Source organism: Pseudoliparis swirei, chromosome 18 (genome assembly GCF_029220125.1).
Source record: "Pseudoliparis swirei isolate HS2019 ecotype Mariana Trench chromosome 18, NWPU_hadal_v1, whole genome shotgun sequence".
Classification (NCBI taxonomy): Eukaryota; Metazoa; Chordata; class Actinopteri; order Perciformes; family Liparidae; genus Pseudoliparis; species Pseudoliparis swirei.
The window spans coordinates 26,377,881-26,397,623 of record NC_079405.1 but is presented as its reverse complement, the minus strand read 5'-3'; the positions used below and the strand labels follow the sequence as shown (position 1 = coordinate 26,397,623).

Here is a 19,743-nt window from a genome sequence, read left to right as displayed (position 1 = left end):
AAGTATTCCACTTTCATCAGTGGCCAAACAATCATATCCAAACAAAGGACGCCGTGATGGGTCCACACCCTATCTTATTACCAAGATAGAGGAGTGCATTTCATGATAGGACACGGAGCTCTTCTCCCCCATTGACTCACCCCCACAAACTCTCCCAATCTTTCCAGTATTGGTTTATCCCACTCCAAACCCCCTCCTGCCCCTCCCCTGACACAGCGCCTCGATAAAAAAAAATCCATTCCCAAATTCCCATCCAGAAGAGCGCGCACGAGCAAAGACGGCGCGCAACGACAGATGATGAGGGAACGCTCTTCTGTGTTGATATATGTTGTTGTGTGCTGCTCCTACCAGGAATAGGGGAACCGTGAATGCAGGAAGGCGCATCCCCCGATCCTGACTTTCGAGGATATTATAGCCGCGCGTAAAAAAAAAATGGCTAAAATTGCGTCAAGCGCCCTGGTGACGATCACAATCCTCCAGTCGTGGGCTCACTGCGTGTGGGCCACGCAGGTCGCCTTCGCCAACTTCTCCGTGGACAACGAGGTGCGCTCCAGCTTCATCCAGCGGCGGCTGCGGAGCCAAGAGCGCAGGGAGATGCAGCGGGAGATCCTCTCCATCCTGGGGCTGCCGCATCGGCCGCGGCCGCACGTCCACACCAAATACACCGCGGCCCCGATGTTCATGCTGGACCTCTACAACACCATCTCCACGGACGCGCAGCTGCCCGGGTACTCCCTCTACAAGCCCGTTCTGCCGACCCAGGTGTCCCCCATGGACAGCCGCTTCCTCGATGACGCGGACACGGTGATGAGTTTTGTCAATCTGGGTAAGTTTACAATCTTCCTTTTTTTATGGAGAGCGATGGGATTTACTAAATATCACTGCAGGGACTCTGTTTAACTGTGATCACGTTTACATGAAAGTGTTTAAAAATATTTTTTTATTATTACCATAAGCTTAGTATTTTATACAGTTATCATGAAAAATGTCCAAATCAATATACTTATTATGTTGTCCAGTGATTCAAGTTTCATCTCTGTTGTCTGAATATCACTACAGGGACTTACTTAAACTGTGATCACAATAGTTTTATGATTATTATAAGCCTAGTATTTTATGAAAAATGTCCAAATCAATATACTTATTATGTTGCGTCTCTGTTATCTGATTGAATCCGACATTTTAAATGCTTCATTTAGTTGTCAGGTATATTCCGCCATGCAGCACAGAGTGCATTGGTTAAGTGTGTGTGTGTGTGTGGTGGTGGTGGTGGTGGTGGGGAGGGGGGGGGGGGTCTGAGCCAGTGTTTCTGACATTGTGGCTTTTAGGTCACTTTCTTTTCCTTGAGAGATCAGGCATTAAGCATTCCGAGCTGTAAATGTTATGACAACATGCCCGGATCCGATTTCACCAGAATCCCTTCAGAGCTGCGTGTGTGTGTGTGTGTGTGTGTGTGTGTGTGTGTGTGTGTGTGTGTGTGTGTGTGTGTGTGTGTGTGTGTGTGTGTGTGTGTGGGGGGCTTTAGCTACAGCTTTGTTTCAAGTGACCAGGAATTGGACTGACACTTCTAAAACCTCTTGGGGAGGGAGAGTCAAGTTAGTTCAAGACTCTAAACTGCATTTAAACTGCTTATAATCCCCCCCCCCCCAATGGTGCAGGTGGTGTGCACTGTAGTTATGTGTGTGTGTGTGTGTGTGTGTGTGTGTTTGGAGGGGTTCGCAAAATCACATGGGTCAAAAGGCCCGCTGAGACATTACTGATTTTTAAAAAAGAAGGCAAATCCCTCCTTTAGTTTCCCGCGGCGGCTCTGATGTCACTCTACGGCGAGGCGAGCAGACGGCCCGGTGCCTGTGGCTCTCAACCGGATGCGGTTACACCCAAAAACCAACCTGTGTCTTCTTCATGCTCCCATTCGACCTCAGGAGGAGGAGGAGGAGGGGAGAAGGGGGGGGGGGGGTCACAGGTCAACCAGAGCAGATGACGTTTTATTTTTATACCGCTCAAAGAAACCTTTCCCTCTGTCTGTCTGTTCTCCTGCCAGTGAGATTGAACCGAAGCCTTTAAGACTTATTCCCACTTATTCTTTCTGCCCAATCAATGCAAAACACTCGGTTTGCTTCAAAGAATTAGAAGCATAACGATTCTCACGTCCTCGTTTCGTGAACTTTTAGCGCACGGCCTTTTTGTGCTAATGAGATCTGGAAACATTGTTTCTGAAAACTCGAAGCAGACTTCTGCGGGTTCCACATCTGAGGAGGTTGATTCCAAAGAGGAAGAAAAGAAGATGAAAAAAGCGGACACAGCGAGTGTGCGTTATTTCTCTCTCAAGCCCACCGCCACGGCCTCCTCCTGTGCATTGGCAGAGTTTTGAGCCGGGGCTCCCACAAAGTGCCGCAGTGACTCCGTCTCGGTGGTCCCCCCCCCCCCCCCCCCCATGATCGCTTCAAGACTGAACTGGATTATGGTATTTCCCTTCCAAAAGACCACAACTTCCAGTGTGAGGGAGAGCCGCCGCAGAGAGCCGCCTCCCCCAGGGTGGGGGGGGGGGGGTTATCCCGCAGGTGGACGACACATAAGCGGCTGGTTTTTCCGATAGTTCGGCCTCGTCTACCCGGCGTGAAATGAATTATGGAAGAGGGAAAGGATCAAGAAAAGTTAAAGCCGTCCACACACATGCACGCAGTGGATCACACATGCTGAGAGGCATACATGTGTTCTCTTCTGTTGGAAGGCCAAACCGCAGGTCCTACTTCAGAAACAGCAGCGGGACGCATCGGTCTCATTGTCATGCAACGCCACACCAGGCAGCTGCTATTGTGCTACTTGTGGTTTCCTCTTGTATATTTATTTATAAAGAAATGCATCAAAATGTGGCGCGGAGGACTGTTTTTTTATCGCTCAATCTTCAACAGTTGTTGTTGTAGCTCTTGTGCTTTTTTTGTTTTTTTTGTTTGTTCTTGCATTGAACTCAACACACCTGCCATGTGCGTGTGGGAAAAAAAGGCCCAAATGATCATGTCACTGGCTTTTTAAGAGAATATAGAATGGGTACAGCATGTGCTCTGTGACCAGCTCGAGGAGAACAGAAGACTTATTGTGTATAAGAAATGTGTTTGTTCTGTTAAGCTCATCCGTAAGAAGCCACGAAGAATTTATTTTGGCCCCCACCAGAAAATCCCATTAACCGTCTCTTTATTTATATATACGCTGCGTGCAGAGCGATTCCACCAATTGTCTTTTTAGACCTACCGAAATACTGTTGGTGTGTCATGTGTCATCAATAAGTAGACATGATGCTACATTCTGTAGGAACATATGCACACGTGAAATATTTGTTCAGCAATGGCGTCTTTTGGGGTGTTTTTAATCATCTGCGAAGGATAAGAGCTCCAAAAGGGGGAAAAAAGGGAAATTCTGAGCTTGACTTACACACACAGTGACATAAATAAGCTCTGAAGGGTATTATTACGCACAAAGGTTATATTTTCTTGTCATTTTTTGGAGTTTTCTTTTTGCTCAGACCCCAGCGATACATCTTTAAAACCACCCATGCCGATGGGTTCAATTGCACTGGGTTAATGACAGCTTCGTGGCTGTGTGGCCCCCGCAGTGTCAGGAGTAGTTCTGAAGTGTTGAACGGCCTCCCAGAGGGGAAGTTTGCATATCTGAGGTCTGATCTCTGCAGCTAATGGTCCCCAACATAAACACACCAAGTCCTTACAAGCAATTATTGCTTTCATAAAAACACCCCTCGTTCCCTTCCAGCGTTTAATTGCGGTCAAAACGAGTGACTAGCAGGGCGCAGTATGCGCCGCTCGTAACGGCCGCGCGCGCGTTTCTGTGCCGAAGTGTTTTTAGAAGACTGGGAGTCAGTGTGTGTGCGTGTGTGTGTGTGTGTGTGTGTGTGTGTGTGTGAGAGAGCTCTTTTGAGTAAAAAAAAGAAAAGAAAAAGTTCTGTTTCTCGTGTCTCGTGTGCACTGAAAAAATAGTGGACCTTTCAGTGCAGGCTGACGTCACGATGATGTCATAGCGCGCGCCAGTGGGTGCCGGGTGTGTTTAAACAGTTTAAAAGGTGACTAACACGCTCTGCACACCGGAGACCACCGGGACAAGCGTATTGGCCGCCGCTGTAAAGAAGCTCTTTTTCGGTGTAAACTTCCGGCGGCCCCCCCCCCCCCCCACCCCGCAGTGCTGCTTTACATCCTCTCCACTCACATGCGCAGTGGCACATGGCGCTATGATAAGAGGGGTGGGGGTGGGGGTGTGGGTGGCACCCAGACTCTGGAAGCCGAAGTCACACATTGAACTTGTGTTATGTTTGTAAAAAGCGACGCTGGCAGCTGCGGTTTCCGGGCAGTGCCTGAACGGGCCTTTTCTTGTGGTCTGCACATGTGTGCAATTTAAATGATGGTGGAGCCGAGCTGAGCCCTGGGTGTGTGTTTCCTCTCTCTCTCTCCCTCCCACATATATTGGCACTTAAGTGATGTTTAGATCAATCGCTCCCCCCCCCCCCCCTTTATTTCTGACCCCAGTGCTTCCGAGCCGTGGGCAGAGTGACACACATCAGAGCCACGTTTGATTTGGCGACAGTTTTGACAGACGTGCAACCGCCGCGCTCACAGTGGTTTTCCCTTCCCTCAGATGTACAAACTTTCCCATGCAGAAGTATTATTTGAGTGTGTGTGTGTGTGTGTGTGTGTGTGTGTGTGTGTGTCAGCTGATGCAGACACCCATAAATCACTTCTCATAATGATGTCATTCTCTGGTGGGTTATAATAAATGGAGCAATTTGATGAAGCACATCAATCATTGAGTCACCCCCCCCCCCTCTCTCTCTCTTTCTCTCTTCCCATCCCTCTGTTCCCGATAGTGGATCAGGACCAGGATCCCCCGCACCGGCATCACAGAAGAGAGTTCCGGTTCGACCTTTCCCGTATTCCAGAGGGCGAAGTCGTCACGGCGGCAGAGTTCAGGATCTATAAAGATTTCCTCCGGGAGCGCTACGAGAACGAGACCTTCAGAGTCGGGGTCTTCCGGGTCCTGCAGGATCCTCCTAACGGGTACCTTTGATTGGCTTTATCATATTTGGGTCATATGCACGAGCAGCCAGAAGTAAAAGAAGTGATACACAAATACTTTGTTTCAAGCCAAAAGTACAATCGTATTGTATTGGCATCAAAATATATCAAAAGCAGAGGCCACGTCATTTAATGATTGATATTATTTTGTTTTTGTTTATTAGAATCGGCAAAATAAGCCGTCAGATAAAAAATGTAATCGCAGTATTTGCCTTTGAGATGTAGTAAAGTATAAAGTATATTTTCTTTGCACCACTGCATGCGATATATCAGTTCACTCAAATTAGTGAGTGTAGTATTTTACTGATTTACGTCTCAGCTGAGCGTGTTAGAGGCCGGCTTTTGTAGATATTTGGTCATAAACCACAAAGATGTGACGAATAAATAAACTGACGTGATAGTTGCAGCAGAGGAGGGAAATCGATGACGTTTTACGGCAATCCAATCCAATATTTGCGGAGATCATTTCACTAAAGATGATAATTATCGTGATAACATGAACGTCCGTGTCTCCAACGTTTTATGGCGATCCATCCGACGTTCCCATGTGAGCCCAGAGGTCTGGAGCGGCCCCTCGGGCCACGCCCTGTTGCCAGATGAAGCCCCGAGCCCGCTTCAAAATGTCATTTGACCACCAATGGAATGTAACGCTCCCTCAGTTGTGTTGAAGTACGCGTCCCACAGACGGAGATATGAAAAGGCAAAACCTGCATGTTTATTTTGGGGGTGAAATTACTATGTTTAAAGCACTTTTTTCATCAAATGCAGTCATCAAAGCTCTTATGCTGATGTCATGGTATGTGTGGTCGAAGAGTTCTCACACACACACACACACACACACACACACACACACCTCATGCTACCTGCGTTGGCCGCCCGTCTCTCTTATTTTCCCACGGTTGTTTCGGTGTTTACACAGACATTAGTGTCAACTACAGAAACACAATTACTCTCTGACAGTGAGAACGGGACGACCCCCAACAGGACGACCTCCCCACATGACGACCCCCCCACAGGACGACCCCCCCACATGACGACCCCCAACAATACAACCCCCACAGTACGACCCCCCCACATGACGACCCCCAACAGTACGACCCCCACATGATGACCCCCACATGTACGACCCCCACAGTACGACCCCCACATGACGACCCCCACAGTACGACCCCCATCATGACGACCCCCAACAGTACGACCCCCATCATGACGACCCCCACAGTACGACCCCCAAATAGTACAACCCCCAACAGTACCACCTCCCACATGACGACCCCCAACAGTACGACCCCCACATGACGACCCCCACAGTACGACCCCCAAATAGTACAACCCCCAACAGTACTACCTCCCACATGACGACCCCCAAACAATACGACCCGCAACAGTACGACCCCCAAATAGTACGACCCCCACATGACGACCCCCTCCCCCACATAGTACGACCCCCCCACATGACATCCACTCTGTTATACAGGTGACCACTCCACCATGTTTCTGACTGACTGACTGTCTGTGTGTGTTTATGTCTGGCTGCCTGTCTCACTGTCTGACTCACTGTCTATCTGACTGTCTGTCTGACTGACTGTCGGTCTGTCTGTCTGTCTTTACCTCTGTCTGTCCCACTGTCTGTCTCACTGTTTTTTTGTCTGTCTGTCTGTCTGACTGTCTGTCTTTAGCTCTGTCTGTCTCCCTGTCTATCTGACTGACTGTCTGTCTCACTGTCTGTCTGTCTGAATGTCTCACTGTCTGTCTGACTGTCTGTCTGAATGTCTGTCTCACTGTCTGACTGACTGTCTGTCTTTACCTCTGTCTGTCCCACTGTCTGTCTCACTGTTTTTTTGTCTGTCTGTCTGTCTGACTGTCTGTCTTTAGCTCTGTCTGTCTCCCTGTCTATCTGACTGACTGTCTGTCTCACTGTCTGTCTGTCTGAATGTCTCACTGTCTGTCTGACTGTCTGTCTGAATGTCTGTCTCACTGTCTGACTGACTGTCTGTCTTTACCTCTGTCTGTCCCACTGTCTATCTCACTGTCTGAATGTCTCACTGTAGCTCTGTCTGAATGTCTCACTGTCTGTCTCACTGTCTGACTGACTGTCTGTCTTTACCTCTGTCTGTCTCCCTGTCTATCTGTCTGTCTGTCTGTCTATCTGACTGTCTGTCTGTCGCTCAGCCTTCGTACTCTCACCTTCTGAAACTGGACGGCGACTCAGCAGAATATTACCCACAAACCCCGGCGCTCACGCGTCGTCCTCTCCTCTCAAACCGAACCCTCTCCCTCTGAAGTCCCGCGCCGGCGGCGTCTCGTTTGAAGGCCGGTGACAGCGGGGCTGACGACGGCGCGAGAGGCGACACCTTGGGCCATTCAGCCACACAAAGGGCCGACGGGCCCCCGCTCAGACGAGCAGCCGCCCCGAGGCTCCGAAACCCGAGAGTGCAAACGGCGGCCGTCGTCCGCGAGCTCTGCCCTGAAGACGGCCGGGAACGTTGATTCTGGGACGTCGGGAACGTGGTTGTGGGCGGGTACCTGAGTCACATGACGCTTCATGAAGGGGACGTGGACATTTAGCTCTTGAGGAGTCAAATCTTCTGTCATCTTGCACTCGGAATATTTAGAATTTATTGCTTAAATTCATTACCTTCGCATTGAAAATGCGGAAGGTTATGTTTTGATCGCCGTGTATTTATTTATTTATTTGTATGCGTGTTATTCGCATAACAAAAAAGTTTTAAACCGAATCGCATGAAATTTGGTGGGATGATTGGTTATTATCCGGGGACCATTTGATTAGATTTTGGGATCGATCGGGTCAAAGGTCAAGGTCAAGGTCATGGAAAGGTCACACTCTTATTTTTACCATAGCGCGGCCAATTTCTATCCAATTGGCATGCAACTAATGCCAACATGTTCATAATTCAATGCCCAATATTGTGATATGCGAAGGTATGCGCTCTACCAAGTGCCCGTTCTAGTTGTTTGTTGTTGTTGTTGTTGTTATTGTGATAGTTGTGATGGTATTGGTTTCAGTTTGCAGCCCACACGCTCACGTATAGCTGTTATTATTCCGTCGGGCTGACGTCAGGTGACTGACTTGGCAGAACAACAGCGACATTCCAGCTTTAGGCTATAAAACTTCTTGGCAGTCTTTTTTATCTATTGTTCTTCCTGCCTCCATTGAATTGGGGGGAAATATGGAGAAAGTTCCCAGAGTACGGCTGTAAACACCTTTTTAAACAAAAGCCGGAAACTTTATCACTTTCACCTCCAAAGCCATTGTTTCCTTTTTTTTTTTTTTTAACCCTTTGGCAAAACAACATGAAACAAGTCGTCCAAATACTTTTCTAACAATTACGGGACCACACATTCTTTTCTTTCTTTTTTTAAAAAGCCTATTAAAATGTCCGTTTAAATGAAACTTGCTGGACGGCTACGCATTTCCCCATGTGTGCCGTACACTTTTAGACAGCCATTGCTTTTTATGAATTTAAGGAAGAAAACAAAAATCCATTCCCAGAAACTTAAAAAAAGTAACTTTTTATAACGCCTTCGCCTGCAGCCGAACATCGTGAACCACGTCTCCTACCAACTATTCATCCACTCTGTCGTACTCATTCAATGTGTTCATGTAACTTTGTAACGCTTCATTCTCAGGGTTCGTACGGTCATGGAAAACCTGGAAAAGTCACGGAATATAAAAATATGTATTTCCAGGCCTGGAAAAGTCATGGAAAAAAATAAAATCTCCAAAAGTTTTGGAAAAGTCATGGAAATTTGTTATATTCATGTGTTAATTCACACTGTGTATATATGCTGTTTGCTTTGGAATTCTCATTGTTAGTTTAAATACTACATGTTCTCACTTTTTCATGTATACACTGAGATTTCACAAAATATTTGGTCATGGAAATTTGGTTTAAAGTCCTGGAAAAGTAATAGAAAAGTCATGGAGATCGATCGGTCAGCATGTGTATGAACCCTGATTCTGGTCACATGACGTCTATTCTTCTGTCCATCCTTGAGAGGGAACCTCGTATGTTGCTCTCCTGAAGGGTTCTTCACTTTTTCTATCTTTTGGGGAGTTTTTTCCTAATCCGATGTGAGGTCAAAGGTCAGAGGATGTCGTATGTGTACACATTGTAAAGCCTGATGAGGAAAACTCATAATTTGTGATATTGGGCTATATAAAATTATCCGAATTTAATTGAAAAACAAAGATTCAGGATTTGACTTGCTTTTTTCAACCGTGTGAATAAATTCCTTGTATTAATCGACGCGCCGTCCGCTCCGCAGTGAAGTGGAGCTCCTGCTGCTGCAGCAGCGGGAGGTGTGGGCCGCAGAGGAGGGCTGGCTGGTGTTTGACCTCACCGACACCAGTAACCTCTGGCTGGTCCACCCGGAGCAGAACCTCGGCCTGCGGCTGGTCCTGGAGAACAACCACGGTCAGTCAGGGGAACAGAGACACACACACACACACACACACACACACACACACACACACACACACACACACACACACACACACACACACACACACACACACACACACACACACACACACACACACACACACACACACACACACACACACACACACACACACACACACACAGATGATGTAATGCTTTCTCAAAAGGACCAAAAACCACCATTAAAACAAATGATTGTTTAGCGTAGACTTGGACATGTGTGATTACCTTCGCATTGAAAATGCGGAAGGTTGTGTTTTGATCGTCGTGTATTTATTTATTTGTATGCGTGTTACTCGCATAACTCAAAAATTATTTAACCGAATCGCATGAAATTTGGTGGGATGATTGGTTATTACCCGGAGGCCATTTGATTAGATTTTGGGATCGATCGGGTCAAAGGTCAAGGTCATGACAAGGTCAACATCTTCTTTTTACCATAGTGCGGTCAATTTCTATCCAATTGGCAACTAATGCCAACATGTTCATAATTCAATACCCAATCTTGTGATATGCGAAGGTATGCGCTCTACCGAGTGCCCGTTCTAGTTGTTTGTTGTTGTTGTTGTTATTGTGATAGTTGTGTTCTCCCATCACAGGGCAGAGGAGGAGCCCCAGACTGGCAGGGCTGGTGACCAGCAGCGGGCCTCAGGACAAGCAGCCCTTCGTGGTGGCCTTCATCAAAGCCAACGAGGTGCGTTTCCGCAGCGTCCGCTCCGCCCACAGGGGGCGCCAGTCCCACCGCTCCAAACCGCAAAAGACGGTCCAAGACGCGATACAGGCCGTGGAGGCTGCAACAGGTGCCCAGAACCCGTCAGAAATATCAACTTCCATCGTGGTTCGAGCGACTCGGGTGAACTAGCGTGTGCTCATACGTGTGTGCTTTACACTTTAGTTTACCGCGGCATCTCCAAAGAGGGCTGCAAAAAGCACGAGCTGTATGTCAGCTTCAGGGATTTGGGATGGCAGGTATGTTTAACCCTCATTTAAATACGATTTCACAACTCTTCACGAGCAAAAAGGCGACGGTTGAACCGACGTTTTCATCGCAGGACTGGATCATAGCGCCGGAGGGCTACGCGGCGTACTTCTGCGAGGGAGAATGCGCCTTCCCTCTCAACTCCTACATGAACGCCACCAATCACGCCATTGTGCAAACTCTGGTAAGTCCGCCCCCGCCCCCGATGACAGGTGTTTTTCACTGCAAGGATTCATTTCCCGCTTCTTTTTCCCGACCGCCAGGTGCACTTCATCAACCCGGACACGGTGCCCAAGCCGTGCTGCGCCCCCACGCAGCTCCACGGCATCTCGGTGCTCTACTTCGACGACAGCTCCAACGTCATCCTCAAGAAATATCGCAACATGGTGGTCAGAGCGTGTGGCTGCCACTGACCCCCCCCCCCCCACACACACACACACACGCACACACCCCTCTTGCTGTGAGTTCTACAATTTGGGGGAGGAGGAAGAGGGGGAGGGAGGCGGAAGGGAAGCAACCGGCGACGAGAGATGCCCGGCGGGTCACCAGGGGGCCTCAGAGCCGGCTTTAAATAATCTGGATTCTGGTTTTTTCAAAAATATATATTTTGATGAGCAGCAGCTGAGCCTCCGATGCAGCATTCACCACCACCACAAACCAAATAGAACTATTGGTACCAGAGAAAGGTCGAACAAAGGGCTTTCTTTAGCTTTTCGACTTTAGGAAAGGAGTTTACTGAAAGGACGCCGAGCCCCGTGGAGTAACTTCAGAGACTCAGACGGAACATGAAGAGGTTACTATCTTCTGTAATGCGCGACACATCTCTCTCTCTCTCTCTCTCTCTCTCTCTGCGTTTTCATCCAGGCGCTGACCATGAAAGCATCAGAATATTAAAAAAGCACTGCCTGAGTGGACATGTGCATTTAGGAAACCGATTCCACGGCTCAAACATCTTCATCTTTCCCGTTTTGGACCCGCTGGCGCTGAACCGGTTGTTCAGCGCCGGCCACTCGGACCGCCGCTCAGGACGCCGACTGGCAGCTCGCGCGTGGGTCCGAATGGCGCCGGAGACCGCTCACATAACAGCGTGACGCCGGCCCAGTCGGACCCTCTAGTGTCCTTGGTCCCCGGGGCCTGTGAGATCGGCACCGTGTCAGTGATTCGTCTCCCCGAGACGGACCGCTGCGATCCGATGAAGGATGTTCAGATTCAAGTTAATAAATGGAAACTGTAAAAAACAAGTAGCCGGTGTGTGTTCTCACCTCATGTGACCTCAGGGGTCATCGCACCTTACCGGGCTTGTGAACGCAACGCTCCGTTAAAGTGTTCGCGGGTTTTGGACATCGATGTCGAAATGATGCAGAAACTCGACAATGTATTTTATTGGAGCAGTGAGAGAGAAATAACAGGTTTTTTTGCGAGGTCACGGCGCCCTCGTTGTGACATCACGGCTGAGCCCACATGGTTTGCATTTCATCTTTTGTACAATTTTAATCGTTTTTTTCTTCTTTTTAAAAGAGTGCGATGGAAATCGCACCGCAGGGCCGACATGTGACACCACACACACACATCTGGGCTTTTCTTAACCCTCCTGTTACCTTAGGGTCAATTTGACCCCATTCAATGTTTAACCCTCCTGTTACCTTTATATTTTCTGACATATTTTACCCTCGGGGTCAATTTGACCCCAGCAATTAAAACCTCCAGAAAATTATTAGAATTAATATTGTTTTCCAAGTTTAAGTGTGAGGTACTTTGTTTGTTTGTTGACGACCTAAATAGCCCTTTAAATATATAAAAAAGTTGATATTTCTTATATGTTTGGCACAGTGAAAAACAGCCTGGGGTCAAATTGACCCGAAAGAACACCGACATTAAACATTGAATGGGGTCAAATTGACCCGAAAGGTAACAGGAGGGTTAAGAGTGGCTTATGGCGATAACGATGAGTCAGCCATTTGGAAAAAGGAGCAAAGCGGCTATATGGACTGTAACAAGCAAACAGAGGCATCCACATTCACGGAGACGCTGCGTATCACGACAGATTAACAGATGAGCCGTCACTTTAAATAGAAAATAGAGGTAGAAGCGTAAAAAAAAGAAGGAAAACGCACTCCCGGTGATGCAATCGGGGTGGTGTTGATTGTCGATGTGGAAACTCACAGGAATTAAAATGCAGTCGTTCCTTCGTGAATGATCAGAAAAGAAGTCCTGCGTAATCTGAGGGAGAGAAGTTTAGACGAGGTGACGAGCGGTGGAGGACCTGAGGGAGTTTTCTTCGTCTGTGCTTCTCCAAGGAGCGCGTGGGCGGAGACGAACACTTTGAACCCCAAATAAAATCATTTTAACCTCCGAGAGCTTCCTCACATCCACTGTCACTAGAAACAGCTTCCCAAAAACAAAACAAAATATCCCAAAAAGCAGAAATTGTAATGTTGACTCAGACTCTCAGCGTGTGATCCCTGACTCATCCTGACAGATGTGCTAATATAAGTTTACCCTTATGTCAGAATCCTGAGAGTTTATCTTATCATTCCTCTTTAGCTTTTTACTCCTTATGTACGATTGGAAGAAGAAGAAAAAATACACAGTCAAGCACATGAAAATGATTCAGGAGGTAGAAAGACGGCAGAAACAGGCTGAGCACAGCTTCCTGTTCACGACACGCAGCGAGTCCCGGGACCCCTCAACTCAGGGGCGGAACAGTGCCTCCTGCGGACCGCTGGCCCCGCCCCCTTCTTCGCCCCCCCGGCTGGCGATGCCTTCGGGGACTCGAACCCTCCTGCTGACTCGCTGGGCGAGTTTTTTTGGGGGGGCTCCCGGGTGGCTGGCGATGGAGGCCGGGAGGCGGAGACGGGGGTGAGCGCCAGGCAGACGTCGCCCACGCTGAGCTGGCGGCAACGCAGGCCACAGAGGCGGGCGGTCCTCTGGGGCCTGCAGGAGGACCAGCCGGACCCTCGCACGAAGAACGGGTACTCCACGTAGACGTCCACCAGCTCCTGGAGGAGGATGTCACACACACACACACACACTTAGCAAGCTTAGACAATGCAGCTCACTCACTCGTACACTAGGGGGCGCTGCTGTTCGGAGAATCCTTTTTAAATTCCTTTTATGGCTACTTATCTGACTCGTTCAAGAGCTTCAATGGAAACCTTTGATTGATAATCTATTTGCACATTTGAGATATAAGTGGTTCATAATCTCACCACATGCCAAACACACAGTTTAGTCACGGTCCTGCTGTAATGATTAAATGTCAATATATATTTTGGGAGTTAGATTCAAAGAATGAAAGCTGGATGAGTACCATTTATTATTATTTTATTACTTTTGTGATCTAATTTTAGAACTCAAATGTCTTATGACAGAAGTTTTGGAAAACTGAGGCGTGGTAGTATGCTTTAAAAAAATACTATGACTATGAGGAATGTCATATAAGAAAGAGCTAATCATCCCTAAACTGAGGCGCCGTATCTTTTCTTCTTTACCCAGAGAAACTTCTTCCTCACTCTGTGTGGGGGCAGACTTTAGTTTACTATTTTAGTTAGTTTGAGATATTCTTTTTACAAAGGCTGCTTTATTTCATTAATTTATTTGTTTTCGGGGTTTTGTAGTTTTTAGCATATTTTCCGATTATTTTCAGCTGCGTATTAATACTAATGGTGTGTGCCGATATGTTATGTCACCATGCTCTTTGTCACTTAGTTTGCATAACTTATGTATTCATGCATTATGCAAGACGGAGCTCTACGGTGGAGAGACACATCAGGTTTTATACTTTAACCCTTGTGTTGCCTTAGGGTCATTTTGACCCGAATCAATATTACACCCTCCCCCCGCTTTAGGATTAATTTGACCCCATTCAATGTTTAATGTCGGTGTTCTTTCGGTAGTCAACAAACAAACATAAAGTGCCTCACACTTAAACTTGGAAAACAATATTAATTCTAATAATTTTCTGGAGGTTTTAATTGCTGGCATCAAATTGAACCCAAAGGGTAAAATATGTTAGTAAATATAAAGGTAACAGGAGGGTGAAACATTGAATCGGGTCAAAATGACCCAAAGGCGGGGGGAGGGTGTAATATTTATGTAAACCTCATTTAATCAGTATTTAAATGTTAGAGATGGTCCAGCCCCTCCCATATGGTCCAAACGCATCACTTGGGAGATACACATACAGTAATGCATGTTACCTGGGACTGCTGGTCGTGGAGCAGGATGAGGAGGCGCGAGACAGGGCAGGAGGAGGAGGAGGAGGAGGAGGGGGCTGAAGGGGTGATGCTCTGCACCGTGCAGCAGCTCAGGCGCAGGTCCGGACACGCCAGCGATCCCAGCAGGAAGTCCTCCGTCTGCAGGTGCTCCACCCTCCTCAGCCGCCCGTCCCTGAGCTCGATCAGGGAGCCCGCCACAAAGTGAGGCAGCAGCCAGGGGAAACGGTTCGAGGAGGAAGAAGAAGAAGAAGAAGCCCGCTCAAAAGACGGAAAAGCAGAAGGAACTCTCACGGAGGAACGTCCGGGAGCGGGGCGCTCGACGGCGGCCGCTTCACGGTGCAGCGCGAGGTCCTCGGGTGACGGAGGACTCGCCTTCTCGACCCTGGCGAAGTGCTCCGCCCTTCTGTCTCTCCTCCTCACGTTCGGCCACTTGTTCCCTCCGTCGCTCCGCCTCTCCGGGTCCGAACCGTCGTCCCTCGACGCCTTGAGGCGCTCCCAGCCGCGCCCTCCGCGCAACCTCTGGACGACGCCCTCGGCGACCAGGGAGACGGGGACGAATCTGGAGGGGATGTGCGGGCGGCCCGGGTGGAGGAGCGCGGCGGTGCCGGACAGGTGGCCGTGGTGCTGGTAGGGCGCAGGGAAGGCCCACCCGGGGTGCAGGGGGGGGTTGAGCGGTCTCCACTCGGCCCAGTGATGGTGATGGTGATCCCTGAATGCAGAGAGGTCGTGAGGTCTGGACCCGGCGGACGGGTGAGTCTGGGTCCAGGGCTGGTGCAGCGCGGGAACCCGCCTCGGTACCGGCTGGAAAGGGCCCGTGTGCTTCGTCTTACTCTCACTGGGGCTCCGGTACGGGTAGGGCGCCTTGAATGTAGCAGCGTCACACTGATGATGCTGATGATGCTGATGCTGCGATGGCGAGCCCGGCCTTTGGTCCCTCTTTTTGAGCGGGAGTTTGTCCCGGTCTGGGACGAGGGCCGGGACCGGCGTGAAGCTCATTGGCTCGCGCTGCCCGTCACTCACTGACTGCGGCACTGCATGGCCTCCGAGGCGAGGAGGCTGAGGACGGGGGCGTCACGTGACACAGGCTCAAGGCTGCGGGACGGTGAGGTCGAAGGTCGTCACGATCTGAAAAGTCGGGGGAAAAAAGAAACAAATATCGGTTGCTCTTAATATCCTCGCAAACAGAACACGCTCTCTGTGTGGAAGATTACATCACATTACATTATATCATATTATATCACATTACATTATATCACATTACATTATATCACATTACATCACATTACATCACATTACATTATATTACATCACATTACATCACATTACATTACATCACATTACATCACATTACATCACATTACATCACATTACATCACATTACATCACATTACATTACATCACATTACATCACATTACATCACATTACATTACATCACATTACATCACATTACATTATATCACATTACATCACATTACATTACATCACATTACATCACATTACATTATAAATATTACATCACATTACATCACATTACATCACATCACATTACATCACATTACATTATAAATATTACATTACATCACATTATATCACATTACATTATAAATATTATATTACATCACATTACATCACATTACATCACATTACATTACATCACATTACATCACATCACATTACATTACATTACATCACATTACATCACATTACATTACATCACATTACATCACATCACATTACATCACATTACATTACATCACATTACATCACATTACATTACATCACATTACATCACATTACATTACATCACATTACATCACATTACATCACATTACATTACATCACATTACATCACATTACATCACATTACATCACATTACATTACATCACATCACATTACATCACATTACATTACATCACATTACATCACATTACATCACATTACATTACATCACATCACATCACATTACATCACATCACATCACATTACATTACATTACATCACATTACATCACATCACATCACATTACATCACATGTCATTTCGCACTGAAGTACCAATGTGTTTTATTCCATGTACAGTGGGTTAAGACGTGTTTTTACCGCCTCTCTGTTCAGCCTCTCTGTCCTTTTAAAGGAAAAAGAGAATCTGATGAAAGTTTTCTCCCTCTGGCCTCGTGAATGCGCCACCTGCCAAACTCATTGCCTGTAAATACGCCCTTGACATAACAACAACAACAACAACGGCAACAACACAACAACGCGCCTCCATCACACGGAATGTGTCGAGTGCAGGATGGGAGTGAACTCCAAACACCTCCAGCTACTGAAACCACTTCATCCTCTTCATCCTCTTCATCCTCTCGGTTCACGGTTCTTCAACTCCTCGGAGACGAGGAAAGACTTTCTACAGCTCGTCTCAATGCCCCTGCGTTATGTAATCACCACCACAGCTGCTGAATGGAGCTCTTTCACTCCGATACGAGGCGGTTCTTTCTGCGTGGGATCAGACGACACCCTCGCACTTACATCCCCGCGCTCACACACACACACACACACACACACACACACACACACACACACACACACACACACACACACACACACACACATGAGAGCTGAATGCATGCAGGGAAAATGTAAATTCATTTCTGAAAGCCTCTTCAGCTGCTCGCCGACACACAGGTACGATGAGATCGTGACCCCGCGGAGGCCGACGCGGCGGCGCTCATGAGGTTCGCCAATCTACGGGAATGAGCTGATTGCGCGGCGGCGTGCGGTGACATCACGAGAGAGATAACCGGCCAATTATTTGCATGCGGTGACCGAGTCGGTTCCATGTGTCTCTCCGTGAGCCGTGCGACCGAAACACGACCTCAAGGGACGGGAACGTGTCCCCGCGACGGGGAGAGGAGGAGGAGTCACGACCTCCTCTCCTGACGCCGTAGATACAGTACATACATACAGTACATACAATACATAAAGTACATACAGTACATACAATACATACATTACATACAGTATACATACATACAATACATACAATACATGAAGTACATACAGTATACATACATACAATACATACAATACATAAAGTACATACAGTATACATACATACAATACATAAAGTACATACAATACATACAATACATACAGTACATACAGTACATACAGTACATACAATACATACAGTATACATACATACAGTACATACAGTATACAGTACATAGAATACATCCAGAGAGACTCACTTACACGTACCTCCATCCATCCGTCCCTTCATCCGAGAGTCTCCCCGTGCTTCTCATCTTCAAAACGCGTGTCCATCCATTCACGGACGCTCCACACACACACACACACGCACACACACACACACACACACACACTTACTCACACACTCACACTCTCACACACTCACACCTGTCTGGCTCGTGTCCTCCTCCCGGGCTGCAGGTGGAAAGGCAAAACAGAGCAGCGACCAGACACGAGCTCAACAGACTGTCAGACGCTCTCCTCCCGTCCCCCCCCCCCCCTCTCTCTCTCTCTCGCTCTCTCTCTCTTGTCCCTCCTACTTACCTCTCAGTCAGTCAGTCAGTCTTGTTAACCTTTCTCACATAGATTTGATGTCCTTCCCTCTCACTTACTTTAACTCCTCTCTCTCTCTCTCTCTCTCCCTCTCTCAGTCTCTCTCTCATATCTGAACTTGCCCACCCAGTGTTTTTGCTGCCGAGTAGCACTCTCAGCCTCTCTCTTCCATCCGTAATCGCCCTTCTCTCCCTCTCTCCTTCGCTCCACAGCTCTCTCTCTCTCTCTCTCCCTCTCTCTGTTGTTGGGTGTATAATTAGACATGAGACTGCTGTGCAACTCCTCGTCTGACGGTGGGCGTGCGCCTGCCTGATGGCTTTGGCGCTCTGCCTGGCGGAGTGAGGGCGGGAAAACCGTCGCTTTAGACCAAAGAGTGTGGACACACACACACACACACACACACACACACACACTCACGAGCAAAAGAAGGACAAGTAGGATTGCAAAGAATAGCCTTCACTCGATGTGAATTCCTTCTGATGTTCCTTCTCACCTTCAGCGTGAACACTAACGATGCTCATTCAGACACCTGACCCCGTGAGTGCGGGGGAAAAAGGCGAGTAATCGCATTTTTGAGCAAGGTGCATTAAGTGTTGAAGGCCTTTCATGACCCCCCAACACACACACACACACACACATACACACTGCCTGCTTTCTATACATGTTATTCCCCCTTTCATCTCATCTTCTAACACAAGAGAGGACTTGGCTTAGACGCTCCGTGGCGGTTCTCAGATATTGATTCCGTTGCCTCGGCAGGTGAAGCCCCCGTCACGAGGAAGCCCACGCACACTCTGCTTTGAGGTGGAGAGGATTTTTCCCTTTGAGTCACATCAGGCTTCCTCTGCCCACTCTCTCTCTCTCTCTCTCTCTCTCTCTCTCTCTCTCTCTCTCTGTGTATCTCAGTCTGTTTTATACTCACACACACACACACACACACACACACACACACACACGCACACACACACATACAACAGGCATCTTGAGGCCCGCTGATGTTTACAGTCGCGCGTGTGTTTTTATGGCGACACATTTTGACAGTCACTCCCACCACTTCACAACTGCCACGCGGCCTTCGGGAGTTTCACTCTTCGCCGTGCACAGCGTGAGCTTGGGTAGCGAAGGCGTCGGTGGTGACGCACACACACACGCTCGCGTACGAAGGTGTGAAGATGTACGTGTGCCGCGGAGAAGGAAAAGAGCGAGACGCCTTTTCTCTTGATGAAAGTGGTTCATACACACAGATTGTTACAGTGACTCACGGCGACGTCTGATGTGATGATGCTCTGTGGAACAACCAAACATTGTCATCAGCAACTGGGAGGACCTGGAAGCTTCCTCCGGTGTCCACTAGAGGGAGTCTCAGACACGCAGTCCATCTGGAGTCTATTCTACACTCCATTTGGAAAGGATGTCCTCAG

At 48.1% G+C, this 19,743-nt stretch overlaps 2 protein-coding genes across 3 annotated transcripts; one reads left to right on the top strand and one right to left on the bottom strand.

Annotated features, from left to right (window-relative positions):
* The first annotated feature begins 295 nt into the window (after nucleotides 1–295).
* On the top strand, nucleotides 296–11,764 carry LOC130208373 (bone morphogenetic protein 7-like). The gene is made up of 7 exons (XM_056437453.1): nucleotides 296–826; nucleotides 4,871–5,060; nucleotides 9,369–9,517; nucleotides 10,144–10,344; nucleotides 10,440–10,513; nucleotides 10,597–10,707; nucleotides 10,787–11,764. Exons 1-7 carry the CDS (start codon nucleotides 433–435, stop codon nucleotides 10,934–10,936), a joined length of 1,269 nt encoding a protein of 422 aa, XP_056293428.1. The 5' UTR covers nucleotides 296–432; the 3' UTR covers nucleotides 10,937–11,764.
* A 121-nt stretch (nucleotides 11,765–11,885) lies between these two features.
* LOC130208619 (uncharacterized) lies at nucleotides 11,886–18,087 on the bottom strand. 2 transcript variants are annotated; one of them, XM_056437861.1, is made up of 3 exons: nucleotides 17,999–18,087; nucleotides 14,723–15,865; nucleotides 11,886–13,522 (listed from the first exon to the last, which is right to left on the bottom strand). In XM_056437861.1, exons 2-3 carry the CDS (start codon nucleotides 15,734–15,736, stop codon nucleotides 13,181–13,183), a joined length of 1,356 nt encoding a protein of 451 aa, XP_056293836.1. In that variant the 5' UTR covers nucleotides 15,737–15,865; nucleotides 17,999–18,087; the 3' UTR covers nucleotides 11,886–13,180. The 2 variants fall into 2 exon arrangements, with proteins under 2 accessions (XP_056293836.1, XP_056293837.1); XM_056437862.1 differs by having other exon boundaries at nucleotides 17,989–18,057.
* Between the last annotated feature and the right edge of the window lie 1,656 nt (nucleotides 18,088–19,743).